The following is a 17,716-nucleotide window of genomic DNA, read 5'->3' as shown; positions in this document are numbered from 1 at the left end:
TAAAGGATTATTAGGAACACCTGTTCAATTTCTCATTAATGCAATTATCTAATCAACCAATCACATGGCAGTTGCTTCAATGCATTTAGGGGTGTGGTCCTGGTCAAGACAATCTCCTGAACTCCAAACTGAATGTCAGAATGGGAAAGAAAGGTGATTTAAGCAATTTGGAGCGTGGCATGGTTGTTGGTGCCAGACGGGCCGGTCTGAGTATTTCACAATCTGCTCAGTTACTGGGATTTTCACGCACCATTTCTAGGGTTTACAAAGAATGGTGTGAAAAGGGAAAACATCCAGTATGCGGCAGTCCTGTGGGCAAAAATGCCTTGTTGATGCTAGAGGTCAGAGGAGAATGAATGGGCCGACTGATTCAAGCTGATAGAAGAGCAACTTTGACTGAAATAACCACTCGTTACAACCGAGGTATGCAGCAAAACATTTGTGAAGCCACAACACGCACAATCTTGAGGCGGATGGGCTACAACAGCAGAAGACCCACCGGGTACCACTCATCTCCACTACAAATAGGAAAAAGAGGCTACAATTTGCACGAGCTCACCAAAAATGTTGCCTGGTCTGATGAGTCTCGATTTCTGTTGAGATATTCAAATGGTCGAGTCAGAATTTGGCGTAAACAGAATGAGAACATGGATCCATCATGCCTTGTTACCACTGTGCAGGCTGGTGGTGGTGGTGTAATGGTGTGGGGGATGTTTTCTTGGTACACTTTAGACCCCTTAGTGCCAATTGGGCATCGTTTAAATGCCACGGGCTACCTGAGCATTGTTTCTGACCATGTCCATCCCTTCATGACCACCATGTACCCATCCTCTGATGGCTACTTCCAGCAGTGATAATGCACCATGTCACAAAGCTCGAATCATTTCAAATTGGTTTGTTGAACATGACAATGAGTTCACTGTACTAAAATGGCCCCCACAGTCACCAGATCTCAACCCAATAGAGCATCTTTGGGATGTGGTGGAACGGGAGCTTCGTGCCCTGGATGTGCATCCCACAAATCTCTATCAACTGCAAGATGCTATTCTATCAATATGGGCCAACATTTGTAAAGAATGCTTTCAGCACCTTGTTGAATCAATGCCAATGTAGAATGAAGGCAGTTCTGAAGGCGAAAGGGGGTCAAACACCGGATTAGTATGGTGGTCCTAATAATCCTTTAGGTGAGTGTATGTGTGTATATATATATATATATATATATATATATGTGTATGTATATATATATATATATATATATGTATGTATATGTATATATATATGTATGTGTGTGTGTATATGTGTATATATATATATATATGACAGCAACACTCATTACAACAGTGACAAAACAATTACATTGACAATCATGTTACGCTTATTTTATTTTCAAAATGTTTCCTTTTTCTTTAACACATTACTTCTCCACATGATGATCGTATTTTGCTAGTGTCTTATAAATGTAAAAATCATGCTGCTGGGCTTTTCTGAATGTTGAATAAAAGAAAAAAAAATACCAGCTAATTAAATGAGATCAGTGCTATCAGGTGTTGGAACAAAAACCTGCAGCCACAGTGGGCGCCCAGGACCGAGTTCGGGAAACGCTGGCTGAGACGTCTCTCTTTTTTTCTCTTTCTCTACAGCTGCTTGCCTTATGTAGGAAAACAGAAATGATGAAGCAGGGTCCATCAAAACAAGGTGCAAAGCTCACGGAGACATCTCTCAAACCAAACAATCTTTTCAGACCAACGGTGTTCTTTGACGTAAGGCAATATTTGAAAAGTCAACATAGATTGAAATGGAATTTGACACAGACAGACTCACTCATATATACTGATGAGCTAAAACGTTCTGATCACTCGAATACGAAAGGAAATGATTACACGCTAAGCTGAAATTAAGTCCCTCGTAATCCAGAATTTCATGGGCAGGTGTAAAGACAGACCTGAGGGACTATGATAAGGGCCTAATCTTCATGGCCAGACTGTGAGCTCAAAACATTTCTAAAATGGGGTCCGCTATGCTGGAGTAACTACAGAGTGTACGCCCGGACCACACTAAGAGGACCGGGGGAGCATGTGCGGCCACAGTGTTACCTCCCCCGGGACGCTAGATGGCAACCCCCCTTGGTTGCAGCGGTGCCTCGGACTACTGCAGGGCTCCATGGGAGTTGGAGTTTGGTGCAGCCCTGTTGGGATCCGCAGGCGCCACCAGGGGGTGCTGCAACAGGAGTTGCTGAGCTGTTATGGGCAATCCTTTGGCCACAACTGGATGTGCTGCAGGAAATGAGTAATCAAGCACCTGGAGCACTTATAAAAGGAGCCAGCAGCCACTACTCAGGAAGCCAGAGTCGGGAAGAGGAGTGACGAAGCTTGACCCAAGGAGTGGAGAAGAAGGAAAAGCGTGAAGCAAGAGACTTGTTTGCTGTATTGTGCTGTGCTTGTACTGGGACTGTGTTCTACTTGTGGGGAATGGGGAAGGCGTTTTTCACAAAGGAAAAAGAAAATAAAAATCAGAATGTGACTTGAACTTGTGTCCCATGCTTGTCTGCGGTGGGCTACAAGGGTGGTCCAAAGAGGGGGGGAAAAACACAAACTGGTAAACAGGTACTGTGCGTCCAAGATTCATGGCTCCAAGTGGTGTGAGTGCTACAGTAGATGGTGAGGCGTCCCAGAGGGTGATACCCCACCTGGACTGGATGCCCTGGTAAAAGAAAGTGCAAGGATGGGCTCTCTAACTGGATGGGAACAAGAACCCTTACCCGGTCAAATATGATGTGAGGACCAAAAGAGACTCCAGCATCTGGGTACTGTAAATCCCTGATACACTACAGGGCAGCATCCTTGGGATTTGGGTCCCCTTCAGATACCCACAGGTTATTATTGGATTTGGAGTTGCAAAACACAGCTCTTTTGGGGTTCCAAGGGTGCCAACCAGGGGATGCTGCAAGGGGGATATTGTCCCTACTTTCTGGGATTGCTGTCTCACTTGGAAGTCCAAGCCAAGGGAAGTATTGCTGAGTCAAAGATCAAGGAGTTGAGAGGAGGTGGACAAAGCTTGATAGGAGAGAGCGTGAAGAAAGAGGAGTATCTTTCTGGGCCGTTCACTTTAATTCTCTGTATTTGGTTTGTGAAGATAATGTTTATTGATTAAAAAAGGGACAATATCTGAACCCCAGACTGGTTTGGGTGTGATTGTGTCTGGGGTTTGAGGATTAGCACTAGAATCCCTGAAGCCTACGAAAAGACTAGTAATCCCAGCCTGAGGCTACGCTCTCACACAAGTATAACAGGGCTCATTACACTGTATGTCGTGACACATTACTGCAGTAACCATAGTTATTAAAATTATCTGTAGTTTGTGCCTCAGTAGAACTTCCAACGATTCATACCAGATGGGATAGTCTTTGTTGACCTCTGCGACCAGTAGGAGGCACCACTAACACTATAGGGTGGTCCAGATCTAATTATGCAATTTTCATTACGCTGTAACTTAAGTTTATTACGTAGAAAATCACCCGAAAAAATCCCGGACCCTTGAGAAGTGTGCAAACTGACGACATGAAGAATCGTCTCCGCGCCGAACTGGAATCGTCCCTGCATAAATCAAAGTCATCCAGACGATCTGGAACTGCAAAATTAGATCTGGACCACCCTGTAGAATCCCTGAAGTCTGTGAGAAATTCTTCCACTTTTTCCGTAACAAGATTAAAGATTGAAATAATTCAACTAACATAAATACATCATCCGTTTATATCTCTCCCTGTTTTCCCACTCTATCCAGCTCCTTCTCTACGTTCTCACCAGTCACACCTGCCTTTGTTAATAATCTGCTTTGTAAAATAAGGCCAACTACTTGTGTACTGGACCCCATCTCCAGCACACTACTTAAATCCTGCCTTCATGCCTTAATCCCGACCATTAAAATAATAATAAACTCATCCCTTGACAATGGCTTTGTGCCACTCACTTTTAAAATCGCTTCTGTAACCCAAATGTTATAAAAGTCTGGTCTTGATGCTGACAATCTTAACTATTTCCCACTTACCTTTTCTGTCAAAGGTTCTTGAGCGTTTTGTAGCCCCCCAGCTCACCAATTGCTTAACTTCTAATAATTTGAAGGAACCCTTTCAGTCGGGTTTCAGGGCGCGGCACAGCTGTGAAACTGCTCTACTACGGGTAACCAATGATTTGCTTATGGCAGCAGACTCTGGACAAACCAGCATATTAATTCTATTAGGCCTCAGTGCAGCCTTTGACACTCGGGTCAGGCATGACAGTCTACTGTCTAGAATGGAGAACATGCTGGGTATCTCTGGCACTGCCCTCCAGTGGTTCAAGTCCTATCTGACTGATAGGCAAGAGTTTGTTAGTCTTGGCAACAGCAGATCCAGCTCAGCGCCAGTCACACAAGGAGCTCCTCAGGGCTCTGTCCTCGGCCCTCTTCTCTTCTGTATTTATATGCTTCCCCTTGGCCATATTATTCATAGCTATGGACTGAGTTATCATTTTTATGCAGATGATACTCAACTCTATTTCAATGTTAAAAGTGGAACGTCATCAGAGCTTTCTCAGCTCACAACCTGCCTTAGTGAAATTAAAACCCGGATGGAACAGAACTCGTTAAAATTAAATTGCAACAAAACAAAACTCTTGCAAATTGGGACTAAAATACAACTTAATAAAAGGAGCTCCTTCCCAGTCCATCTTGGCGGTGATCTCATCAGACCTTCCTCTACTGCAAAGAATCTCGGCGTCATTTTTGATTCCTCCCTCTCTTATTCTGCCCAAATAAATCACATTAAGAAACTTTCTTACTTTCACCTCCGTCACATATCCCGTGTTCGCTCCTTCCTCTCCTTTTCTAACGCTGAGAAACTTGTCCTGCTTTTATCACATCCCACATCGATTATTGTAACTCGCTGCCGGCAGGTGCCCCATCTAATCTTATATCACAGCTCCTGCTTATTCAAAACTCAGCTGTAAGAGTCCTGACTCGAACCAGCAGCAGCGAGCACATCACACCCATCCTGCTCCGTCTTCACTGGCTCCCTGTGTCTTACAGAATCGAATATAAAATTCTACTAATAACCTACAAAGCCTTAAATAACCTCTCACCAAACTACATCAATGACCTTCTCCATCACTATGTGCCTGCCTGCCCACTAAGGTCCTCTGATTCTGGCCATCTTCTTGTGCCCCACACTAATCTACACTCCATTGGTGACAGCAGGGCCTTCAGCTGTATAGCGAGTGCCCAGACTCTGGAATGACATCCCGAAATGAATCAGGTCAGCTGACTCCATGAATTTGTTTAAAAAACAACTCAAAACTCACCTGACCTGTTCAGGAAGGCTTTTAGCTCTACTTGACTTTATTACCCTTCTCTCAGTTTACCTCCACATCAAGATGTTCATGTAACCTGTGTGTCTGTTAGACCATCAATTCTGTTGTCATTTAGGCTTTCTATGAATTTACTGTCTCAATCTTCTTTATTTATTTATTTGGTTTGTACAATGCTATATACTGTATACCCAGCCATTCTTTCTTAAACTCTGTGAAGTGCCTTGAGCATGGGAAAGGCGCTATATAAATAAAATGTATTACTATTATTATTATGAAGCCTATGAAAAAACCTTTTGTTTTGCGCAGTTCATCTTCTATTTACAGTAACAGACATTTTAATCAAAAGGGGGCCCAAACTTTTGCATGCCACTGTATTTGCAATGCTGTGAGGTTGGACAGTTTCTGGATGATAAGCCAATTCTTACCGGTCAGTGTCTTCCGCAGACTGCATGTTAAACAACATCGAGGGGATGAGTTTATCCATATGCTGAGGCTCCCAGATAATCGCTTGCAGTTCATCGTTGACTGTTTTGCGGACAACTCCTTGAAGGCCCTTAATGCCGGCAACTCGAATCCTGCCAAAGGAAAAAACAGTAGAAAGATAGTGGGAGGACTTTTAGGCTTTTATAGTTTAAGAAACTGTAGTCTGATGAACCCAACATGTCTGTGAGATGTACAGTTGAGGCAAAATAATGTACAGGTACATCCACCTGGGCTGATAACATTTAAACTCAATGTTTCTTAACTCCACACTGGTCATGCCACCATTCCCAGGGTTAACTCCGTTAGGGTATCTACTTTACTCCTGTAAGTGGTTACGTCAAAAAATAGCTACAAGATGGATTGATTTCAGCCATATTTTACTATACCAGATACAAGCAGGGCCAACAGTTGGCATACATTTTGTTAGTCGAGTCCGGATTAAGACCACCACAGGCTCCTTGATGACTTAGCTCCTTAACAGAGAGCTGATCATACCTTTAACAATGCAGCATGCAGACACACAGCGTTTATTGTAGTGGTGTATTTCCCACTCTTGCTTTCTGCATGGGCCCACAATATTGTTTCATTGAGTGGGGTAGTGGGAAGATTGACGAAAAGGCCGCCTTTGCCATCATACACACACCATCGACTGTCAACCTTATTGTTAGCATTTGGTGGCACTGCCTTATAATTAGAACACTAGGGGGCACTGCTCACTTCACTTGCCAACCCCCCAGCCTGCCATATGCGCCAGCCAATTCGCATCTCTACCGCTGGTGTATGTGGATTTCACTTTCACCAAACAACAAATCTTTTAATTCTCGTGGATACGCCTCGTCATTGGGAAGAATCTACAATCTCAGACTTAAAGTTTAAATCCAAACAATATATTCAATCTTTTCTTGCTGTTCCGTTATTATATCGAGTAATAATTTTTATTTGTTTGCACAAATGTGATCTTTACTATCATTTTTTTATTGAGAGTTTTGAATTTTAGTATTTTTATTATCTCGATCCTGCTCTGCATGTGTATCGCACCGGCATTTTTGAATTCTTTCCGACATTCTACTTTGCCATCCACTCTTTGTCTTTTATTTCCAGCCACAGGCCTGGTTGAATCTCTTGGCACAAAGTTTCGTCTTGCAGGACGTGAAAGTGTCTCTCTGAGAATGTCACGTTTTGTCCTAGGCTAAAAAGTCACGTCTCGTCCCAGGATTTTTTTTATATCATAAAGAGACTAGAACAATCTAGACGAGGACAGGCCATTCGGCCCAACAAAGGTCGCCAGTCCTGTCCACTTAATTCGAGTTTTGAAAGTCCCTAAAATCCGACTTTCTACCACTCTACTTAGTCGCTTATTTTATGTGTCTGTAGTTCTCTGTGTGAAGAAAAACTTCCTAATGTTTATGTGACATTTACTCTTAACAAGTTTCCAACTGTATCCCCATGTTCTTGAAAGAACTCATTTTAAAGTCACCGTCTCGATCCACTGGACTCATTCACTTCATAATTTTGCACACTTCAGTCAGGTCACCTCTTCATCTTCTTTTTCTTAAACTGTAAAGGCTCAGCTCTTTTAATCTTTCCTCATAACTCATCCCCTGTAGTCCTGGAATCAGCCTAGTCGCTCTTCTCTTGACCTTCTCTAGTGCTGTTATGTCCTTTTTGTAGCCTGGAGACCCAAACTGCACACACGACTCCAGATGAGGCCTCACCAGTGTGTTATAAAGTTTGAACAGAACCTCCTGTGACTTGTACTCCACACGTCAAGGCGCTATATAACCTGACATTCTGTTTGCTTTCTTAATGGCTTCTGAACACTGTCTGGCAATTAGAACATTAGAACATCAGAAGACTCAAGATGAGAACAGGCCATTTAGCCCAACAAAGCTCGCCAGTCCTGTCCACTTATTTCTTCCAAAAAAACATCAAGTCAAGTTTTGAAAATCCCTAAAGTCTTACTGTCTACCACACTACTTGGTCGCTTATTCCAAGTGTCTATCGTTCTTTGTGTAAAGAAAAACTTCCTAATGTTTGTGCAAAATTTACCCTTAACAAGATTACCCCGTGTTCTTGATGAACTCATTTTAAAGTCACCGTCTCGATCCACTGGACTAATTCCCTTCCTCATTTTAAACACTTCAGTCAGGTCTCCTCTTAATCTTCTTTTGCTTAAACTGTAAAGGCTCAGCTCTTTTATTCTTTCCTCATAACTCATCCACTGTAGCCCTGAATCAGCCTCATCACTCTTCTCTTGACCTTCTCTAGTGCTGTTATGTCCTTTTTGTAGCCTGGAGACCAAAACTGAACACAGGACTCCAGATGAGGCCTCACCAGTGAGTTATAAAGCTTCAGCAAAACCTCCTGTGACTTGTTCTCCACACATCAAGACGCTATATAACCTGACATTCTGTTAGCCTTCTTAATGGCTTATGAACGCTGTCTGGTAGTCAACAGTGTAGAGTCCACTACACCTTCTAAGTTCTTCTCATAAAATGGACTTTCAAGTTCCAGTCCTCTCATTGTGTATTCAAATCTCACATTTTTACTTCCTATGTGTAATACCTTACATTTTCTGGCATTCAATTTCATCGTCCACAAATCTGCCCAAGCCTGTCTGCTATCCGAGTCCTTCTGTGATGTTTCAATGGGTTCTCGATTATCTGCCAATCCACCTATCTTGGTATCATCTGCAAACTAAACCAGCTTGCTATTTCTATTCCTATCCAAATCTATATATCCATCCATCCATCCATTATCCAACCCGCTTTATCCTAACTATAGGGTCATGGGAGGTCTGCTGGAGCCAATCTCAGCTAACACAGGGTGCAAGGCAGGGAACAAATCTCGAAACAGGGCGTCAGCCCACCGCAGGGCACACACACACACCAAGCACACACTAGGGATCGCCAATGCACCTAACCTTCATGTCTTTGGACTGTGGGAGGAAACCCACGCAGACACAGGGAGAACGTACAAACTCCAAGCAGGAAGGACACGGGAAGCGAACCCAGGTCTCCTTACTGCGAGGCAGCAGCACTACCCCTGAAATCTATATATATATATATATATATATATATATATATATATATATATATATATATATATATATATATATATATATATATCTATATATATATATATAAAAGCCAAATACCACTGACTCACTCATCACGAAATCTCCCAAACCATGAGGACTTGGGACTGTAGGCTACCCTTGGCCCATAGGTGCTTGCCCAATGGTTTTAAAAATTTCGTAGTAACCCAATTCAAAATTTCTTACAGTTTTCTTTAGACCTGTTTCTATGTCTGTCCGCTTTTCACAAGAGAACTACTTAACGGATTTAGATCGAGTATTTTTCTATAATTTGTTTGAACATTCCGGTAGATTTTGCGTCTTCTCTCATTGCGCCAAGAATCACAGTTTGCTTGCAAGAGCGATATATTCTCGCCAATTCGAGACAGAGGCTGCAGGCCTCACTGTCCTGTTTCACTAATACACGGGTGAAGCCGAGGGGGATGGCTAGTCATTTATATAAATATATATATAAAACTAGTAACAGCCCCAGTACTGACCCACCCCACTTAACAACGGCCAATTCTGATGAGGTTCCTCACACCATCACCCTCTGCTTCCTGCGTCTGAGCTAATTCTGCACCAGGCTACACACAACACCCTGAACTGCCACTTCTTTTAGTTTGATGCCCACCCTCTCATGTGGCACCTCATCAAATGCTTTCTGAAAGTCCAGATCAATAATCTCATAAGCTCCACTTTGATCGTATCCTTTTGTTGCCTCCTCATAGAATTCCAGCATGTTAGTAAAACACGACCTCCCTCTTCTGACCCCACACTGACTGTTCCTAATAACTCCTATCCTTACCAGGTGTTGTTCAATCTTATCCTTAATAATTCCTTCCATTAATTTTCCTCTGATGCACGTTAAGCTTCCTGGCTTATAGTTGCTTGGATCTGCCCGGTCACCTTTTTTATATAACAGGATAATATATGTCATTTTCCAGTCCTTTGGAATTTCCACAGGGTGCAGTGACTTCCTAAAAATATGGGATTATATCTGCACTCGCTAAGCTCCTTAAGCTCTCAAGAACAAATACTATCTGGTCCTGGTGATTTGTTTGATTTCAGCATGTTTAGTCTAAGCAGCTCTTCTCTCTCTACAACTTCCAAATCACTCAGTACCACCGTAGTAGTCCATTTACCACTATTTCCTCACAAGTGAAGACCCTAACTTGCAGGGGTTCATGGGAAATGGAGTTCCAAAGGGGAGCCCAGCTGTGTCATGTGGGAGCTGCCAGAGGAAGTGGTGGGGAGGAGGTTTCCTCCTTTTAGGGAGGTTCTACCTCACCTCACCTGGAAGGACTTTCTGGGAAGCAGTGTGACGGTACCCGAAATACTCCTGGGTCCGGTATAAAGAAAGCCACCCCTCTTCAATCAGGGAGTCAGAGTCGGGTGGAAGAGGATGAAGCTCACCTGAAGGAGAGGAACGACAAAGACCACCGTTTGGATTTTGTGCATCGTTCAACGTTTGAGAGAAGCCTGTGAGAGGAATTTATGGAAAGTAGAATCTTTATCTGAACCCCAGACCTGTATTTGTGTTGATGTGTTTGGGACTTGGGGCTCAGAGGCGCCCCTTACTGGTCATAAGACATAAAGCTTTCTCACTTACTTAGTTCTTGTTTCCATGTCTTCATGTGTTGAGTGGCACATGGCACTAAACTGGGATACGAAGAAGTCGTACCGTCTGTGATAAGAAGGGGTATCCTCCTCAATGTTTGCAAACTTCACAAACTGTAAACAAAATAAGTAAATAAATAAATAAATAAAACAACAGTATAAAACTTGAAAGCCAGCTAATCAGCCATTACTGAACCCACCCACATACTACGATTGCATTATCATCGACAAACAACTTACACACGCTTCCCATCCATTAAAATGAAATTTGAGAAGATCAGATAGAAAGTAGGGAATATCGTAGAGTCAAACCCAAAGAGATACAAAACTGAAACTGCTGACAAAGGGGTAATACATTAAGGGTCTCAATACTGATATGAAGGACAGGTTTCAGTTTTGTTTTTTTTTAATAAATTGGCACATCTTTCAGATTCAGAAAAGATATTTTCACATCGTTATCATGGGCAGCTGAGTGAAACTGAAATATACAACACAATAAAGTGTGCAGAAAGTGAAGGGGTCTGAAGGCTTTCTGAACCCACTGCATACGGAGCATGAGGAGCCTGGGCAATGAAGTTTAAATCAAACCTGCCAGTCATAAATCTAAAGAAAATGATTAATATATTACTGCGAACTGAAAGCTTTGAACTTAAATTGAACGCCAGTCCATCCATCCATTTTTTTAAATGGCCTTCACAGTTTAGGAACAGAAGGGAATCTTTGCCTAATCTGGCAGGAATTTGTTTAAAGTCCAAACTGAGATGCCAGCCACTAGTGGACCCAATTTGTCCTCACTTCCATCACTCACTGTTGATCAAACAACTTGATGGATCCTCCTTTGGCACATGGAAGGAAAAAAGCCACATTGAAAGGTGCAGAATGTGAAAACTCCATATAGGTGGCGCTCCCACACAGGGTTCTGGAGGTGTGTGGCAACAACACTAAGCACTGTGCCACCCTGCCACTCCCACCTGGAGTGACTGAAGCAACGGCAAATAGTTGAGTTTTCATTATCTAATACTTCAACGTTGCACCGGCGTTGTCACTTTCAGTCACTTGTGGACGCATTACAATACAATTTATTTTTGTGTAACCCAAAATCACACAAGGAGTGCCACAATGGGCTTTAACAGGCCCTGCCTCTTGACAGCCCCCCAGCCTTGACTCTCTAAGAAGACAGGAAAAACTCCCAAAAAAAAAAACCCTTGTAGGGAAAAAAATAGAAGAAACCTCGGGAAAGGCAGTTCAAAGAGAGACCCCTTGCCAGGTAGGTTGGGCGTGCAGTGGGTGTCAAAAAGAAAAGGGGGTCAATACAATACACAGAACAGAACAAATACTCACGGAGCAGAATTTAACAGTAGATGATATCCCATAATATGATTTGACACCTCAGGGAACCCCGCCTCCCCGATATGATGAAGAGCAGGCAATTAACTGGCATCTTTTTAATTAAATTGCACTCGGCAGCCTCACTTGTGGATACTTCCATTAAGTGATTAGATGGGGACTGTCGTTTCAAGACAATTCTCGTATCCCATCCCTTAGCCTGTTCTGTTCAATTGCTCTTAAGCAAAGGGTCTCTGTGGTGCGGCTCCACGTGCATCTTCTCTTCTCTTCTCTTCTCCGGGAAGCACATTTGCCTTCTGCGTTACAATTTCGCACCCTGTAATTCCGCACAGAATGTGCCGAGAGTTCTGCCAGCGCGGATACACATGGAGGCTTCCAAGGTTATAATTTTCCTTGATTTCCATGCAGCCATTGTAATTAATATCAAAATGACACTGAACGCTAAGTACTTATAGGGCGCCAGCACCAATCTAAATGCCATTTCTAGAACCTTTTAACTTGTATTGTGCACGGAGATCAGCATTTTTAGTAATTTCAAAAGCTAATTATAGAGGCAATGTTTTCAAATTAAGTTTTATTTTGACTGCCTCCTTTTTTATTGTCTGAATGCCACTAATACACAGATTCAATTCAGTGAGCTAAAGCTAGCAAGCACTTTCTTTTTTTGTGGTGCCCACCTAGCAACATTAGGGGGTGAGACAGAGGAGAGGAGTCGGGGGGGGGAACTTTGTACCCTGGTGCAGAAAGAATTGTCTGCAGCTAAACATCCATAAAAACCAAGGAGCTGCTTATTGACTTTCACCGCTCCAAAGAGCCTCTGTCTCCGGTCACCATTCAGGGAGTGGATGTAGAGGTGATAGACTCTTATAAATACTTGGGGGGTCCACATCCGTAACAGGCTTGAGTGGTCTTGGAATAAAGAGGAACTAGAGAAGAAAGGGCAGAGCAGGCTCATCTTTTTAGGAGACCGCGTTCCCTTAACTTGGGAAGTGACATGCTCCACAACTCTGTGATGGCCATTGTGGTGTGGTGGGCTGGTAACAGCACTTCAAGAGAGGACCACCGAATCAACAAGCTCATTAAAAGGGTAGACTGTGTTATGGAACTCACACTGGACCCCAGGAGTTAGAAGAGGAGGATAGAATGAAGTCCAAACTGAGTGCCATCATGAACAATGCTGCACATCCTCTATGTAACAGACTAACACTGAGGACTTTCAGACAGCAAATTAATTCAGCAGTAGAGTGTCAAGAAATGCTACAGGGGCTCATTTATACCAAAAAGCAACACACCTTTAAAGTGCCTCACTGGGACTGCAGTGACAGCCATACCACATGCCTTTCAGAACAGGCAGTCCTCCAGAAGCTAAGTAAGTTTGGGCCCGGCCTGTACTTGGGTGGGAGACCATCTAGGAAAAGCTTGGGTTACTTCTGGAAGAGGAGTTGGTGAGGCCAGCAGGGAGTGATAACCCAGTGGTCTGTGTTGTGAACCCCAATGCACCGTCCTTTGGATGAGACGTAAAACCAAGGTCCTGACTCTCTGTGGTCATTAAAGGTCCCTGGCAATCTATCAAAAAGAGTAGGGTGTTACCATGATGTCCATTCTAAACTGTACACCATGGCCTGGTCAGTCATATATAAACTGCTCAAAAAAATTAAAGGAACACTTTGAAAACACATCAGATCTCAATGGGAAAAAGAAATCCTCCTGGATATCTATACTGATATACACTGGGTAATGTGTTAGGAACGAAAGAATGCCACATCGTTTGATGGAAATGTAAATGATCAACCTACAGAGCCCTGAATTCAAAGACGCTTCAAAAATCAGAGTGAAAACATTATGTGGCAGGCTAGTCCATTTTGCCAAAATTGAATTGCAGCAACTCCAAATTGTCCGCAGCACTTTGTATGGCCCCTGTGTTCTTGTATACATGCCTGACAACATCGGTGCCTGCTTCTAATGAGATGACAGATGATGTTGTGGGTGATCTCCTCCCAGATCTGGACCAGGGCATCACTGAGCTCCTGGACAGTCTGAGGTGCAACCTGGTGGCATTGGATGGACCAAAACATAATGTCCCAGAGGTGTTCTATTGGATTTAGGTCAGGAAAGTGTGGTGGCCAGTCAATGGTATCAATTCCTTCATCCTCCAGGAACTGCCTGCATACTCTCACCACATGAGGCCAGGAATTGTCGTGCACCAGGAGCCACTGTACCAGCATAGGGTCTGACAATGGGTCCAAGGATTTCATCCTGATACCTAATGGCAGCCAAGGTGCCTTTGTCAAGCCTGTAGCGGTCTGTGTGACCCTCCATGGATATGCCTCCCCAGACAATCATTAACCCACCACCAAACTGCTCATGCTGAATGATGTTACAGGCAGCATAATGTTCTCCATGGCTTCTCCAGACCCTTTCACTTCTGTCACATGCTCAGGGTGAACCTGCTCTCATCTGTAAAAGCACAGGGCACCAGTGGTGCATCTGCCAATTCTGGTATTCTATGGCGAATGCCAATCGAGCTGCATGCTGCTGGGCAGTGAGCTCAGGGCCCATTAGAGGACATGGGGCCCTTGGGTCACCCTCATGAAGTCTTTCTGGTTGTTTGGTCAGAGACATTCACACCAGTGGCCTGCTGGAGGTCATTTTGTAGGGCTCTGGCAGTGCTCATCCTGTTCCTCCTTGCCCAAAGGAGCAGATACTGGTCCTGCTGATGGGTTATGGACCTTCTATGGCCCTCTCCAGCTCTCCTAGAGTAACTGCTTGTCTCCTAGAATCTCCTCCATGCCCTTGAGACTGTGCAGGAGACACAGCAAACCTTCTGGCAATGACACGTATTGATGTGCCATCCTGGAGAAGTTGGACTACCTGTGCAACCTCTGTAGGGTCCAGGTATCCTCATGCTACCAGTAGTGACACTGACTGTAGCCAAATGCAAAACTAGTGAAGAAACAGTCAGAAAAGATGAGGAGGGAAAAATGTCAGTGGCCTCCACCTGTTAAACAATTCCTGTTTTGGGGGTCATCTCATTGTTGCCCTCTAGTGCATCTGTTGTTAATTTCATTAACACCACAGCAGCTAAAACTGATTAACAACCCTCTCTGCTACTTAAATGACCAGATTAATATCCCAGAAGTTTCACTGATTTTATGCTATACTCTGATTAAAAGTGTTCCTTTAATTCTTTTGAGCAGTATATATATATATATATATATATATATATATATATATATACACACACACATACATTGTGGTATAGGGCTGGCAGTTTATCCCGGCCAATACCCCCAAGCCGCCAGATGGAGCCCTCCCTGCAACATGGAGGCAACCTGAATTACAGCAAGGCATCATGGACCTTGGAGTTTTAATTTACAGCCCTGCTGGATACCATAGGGACTGCCAGTGGATGGTCTATAAAAGGACTCTGGGAAGCCCCAGCAGATTGAGCTGAGTTGGGAGGAAGGGTGACGAAGCGCCTGGGAGCGGAGGATTGTATTGTTGTATTGATTATTATTAGTGTATTGTGTATAGTGGAGGTGCTTTGTGCACTTTATTATAATAAAAAAGTCATTATTGGGACTTTTATCTGGTGTCTGACTTATCTGAGAGGATGGCAAGAGCCATTTATCCAGGCCAATACCCCCAAGCCACCAGGTGGAGCCCTCCTTGCAGCATGGAGGTCCCCAGAAGACCAGCAGGGCATCATGGACAATGGAGATTTTATACACAGCCCTGCTGGATGCCATGGGGGCCACAAGAGGGAGCTGCAGGGAGGACCGTTCGTCATAGGAAGAGCGACGGGCTTCTGGGTTGAAGAAAAGAACTTTTACCTGACCCGGAAGTGATTGAGAATCACATGGACTGGGGATTAGGAACACTTCTGGGTCAGAAGATATAAAAGGACTGTGGGAGCTCCCAGACGGCGAGCTGAGCTGGGTGGAAGGGTGGCAATGCGTCTGGGAGCTGGAGGATTGCTTTTTATTGTGATTATTATATTGTAGTATAGTATTGTGGAGGAGAGGGTGCTTTGTGCACTGTGGCATTTAAATAAAGTCATTATTGGGACTAGTGTCTGGAGTTGTGGACAGGGGTTCAAGGGAGTGAGAGCGCCCCCCATCTACCACTATATATATATATATATATATATATATATATATATATATATATACACACATACATACATACTAATAATGTTAGAAGATAGCGCCAACATGCCTCTCGCTTTTGAAGTGGGACCATAAAATTCATCTCTTTGACCAAAACAGACAGACAGACATGAAAGGCACTATATGATAGATAGGATAGATAGATAGATAGATAGATAGATAGATAGATAGATAGATAGATAGATAGATAGATAGATAGAAATGAAAGGCACTATATGATAGATAGATAGATAGATAGATAGATAGATAGATAGATAGATAGATAGATAGATAGATAGATAGATATCACTGTGTAAACAAAACAATTAATACACAAAATATTCAAACCATAACATACTAAGAGACCATAAACATCCATCCATCATTCAACCCGCTATATCCTAACTACAGGGTCACGGGGGGTCTGCTGGAGCCAATCCCAGCCAACACAGGGCACAAGGTTGGAAACAAACCCCGGGCAGGGGGCCAGCCCACTGCAGGGCGCGCGCACACACACACACACACACACACACACACACACACACACACACACACACACGGGCCAATTTAGGATCACCAATGCACTTAACGTGCATGTCTTTGGACTGTGGGAGGAAACGCACGCAGACACAGGAAGAACATGCACACTCCACACAGGGAGGATCCGGGGACCATAAACATAATATACAAAATAATAGTCAAACAGCAAGAAAAACTGTAAAACTGAAGTGAACATTGGTAGCCCTTGTAAACATGAGACTTTCAACAAGCCCAATTACATACCTGGGGTCTGTAGGGACCTGGCATAGGTTTATGTGTAAATCAGGCCACGAATAACCACAACTCCCCAAACTTTTATTTAAAACCTCTTCCTTGAACACTTTACCTCATTTTAAACTAATTTATAATACTTAATTACTTTAAATGTTTAATGTTTTTTTAATTAAATTACACAATTATAGTCTGCTACATTACATTTTTGTGATCACTGAAATGTGGCTTTCGGCACACTCTGCAGCATTCAGCGGTTTACCAGTGCATTGATACTGGACATATGTGGCACTTTCTTGTGTTTTTGTCCATATTTGCTTCTGTAAGAAGACGTTTTGATGATGAACCTTGTGCTTCAGGTTCAACCCTCTTGCCGCTCCAATCCCCTTCCCAGAACATTCAGGATCTGATCTGATGGCATCGGAAGTATCACTCTGCACTGCCTAACTCTGCTGTTCACTCTTTCAAGGGCTTCCTGTGATGATGTGTCAGCGTCACTTCTTTTCTTATCTCTAATGCCATAACAACCTAAATAATGAGAAACAATATAAACGCAGCTGTAATAACGCCTTCTGTGTTTATTGTCCACTTTTGTTTGTGTAAGGAGTTGCTTCTTTTGACATGACTTGGGCCGTTTCTCTCTGTGTATCTGCTGAAACTGTCTTCTCCTTGTCTAAACTCTGCCAATTTACAATTCATTGCCCACAGTATTTATGATCTCATGACATAAGAAATATCATTCTGTACTGCATTACTCCGTTCTTCATTGTTTGTCTCCCTGCTGCATGCCTCTCAGTCTCCCTCTTGTCACCTGTTGTCAATGACAGGGACTCTTTCAAGGGCTTGCTGTGTTAATAAGTGATACTTTTATTATCTCTTACCTCTCTAAAGACATAAATGCCTACTTAAAAAGTAACAAGTTATAATAG

At 43.2% G+C, this 17,716-nt stretch overlaps 1 protein-coding gene across 1 annotated transcript in view; it reads right to left on the bottom strand.

Annotated features, from left to right (window-relative positions):
• Positions 1–17,716, bottom strand: part of efr3a (EFR3 homolog A (S. cerevisiae)) — a 306,258-nt gene that overhangs the window by 140,438 nt on the left and 148,104 nt on the right. The window contains exons 6-7 of the mRNA XM_039753984.1: positions 10,514–10,635; positions 5,768–5,917 (exon numbers count right to left, since the gene is read on the bottom strand). Coding sequence (XP_039609918.1) covers positions 5,768–5,917; positions 10,514–10,635 — 272 coding nt within the window. The remainder of the gene's footprint in view (positions 1–5,767; positions 5,918–10,513; positions 10,636–17,716) is intronic.

The sequence above is a fragment of the Polypterus senegalus genome, chromosome 5 (genome assembly GCF_016835505.1).
Source record: "Polypterus senegalus isolate Bchr_013 chromosome 5, ASM1683550v1, whole genome shotgun sequence".
NCBI lineage: Eukaryota > Metazoa > Chordata > Cladistia > Polypteriformes > Polypteridae > Polypterus > Polypterus senegalus.
Note: the sequence above shows the minus strand (reverse complement) of the source record. Positions and strands in the feature narration are given on the sequence as shown.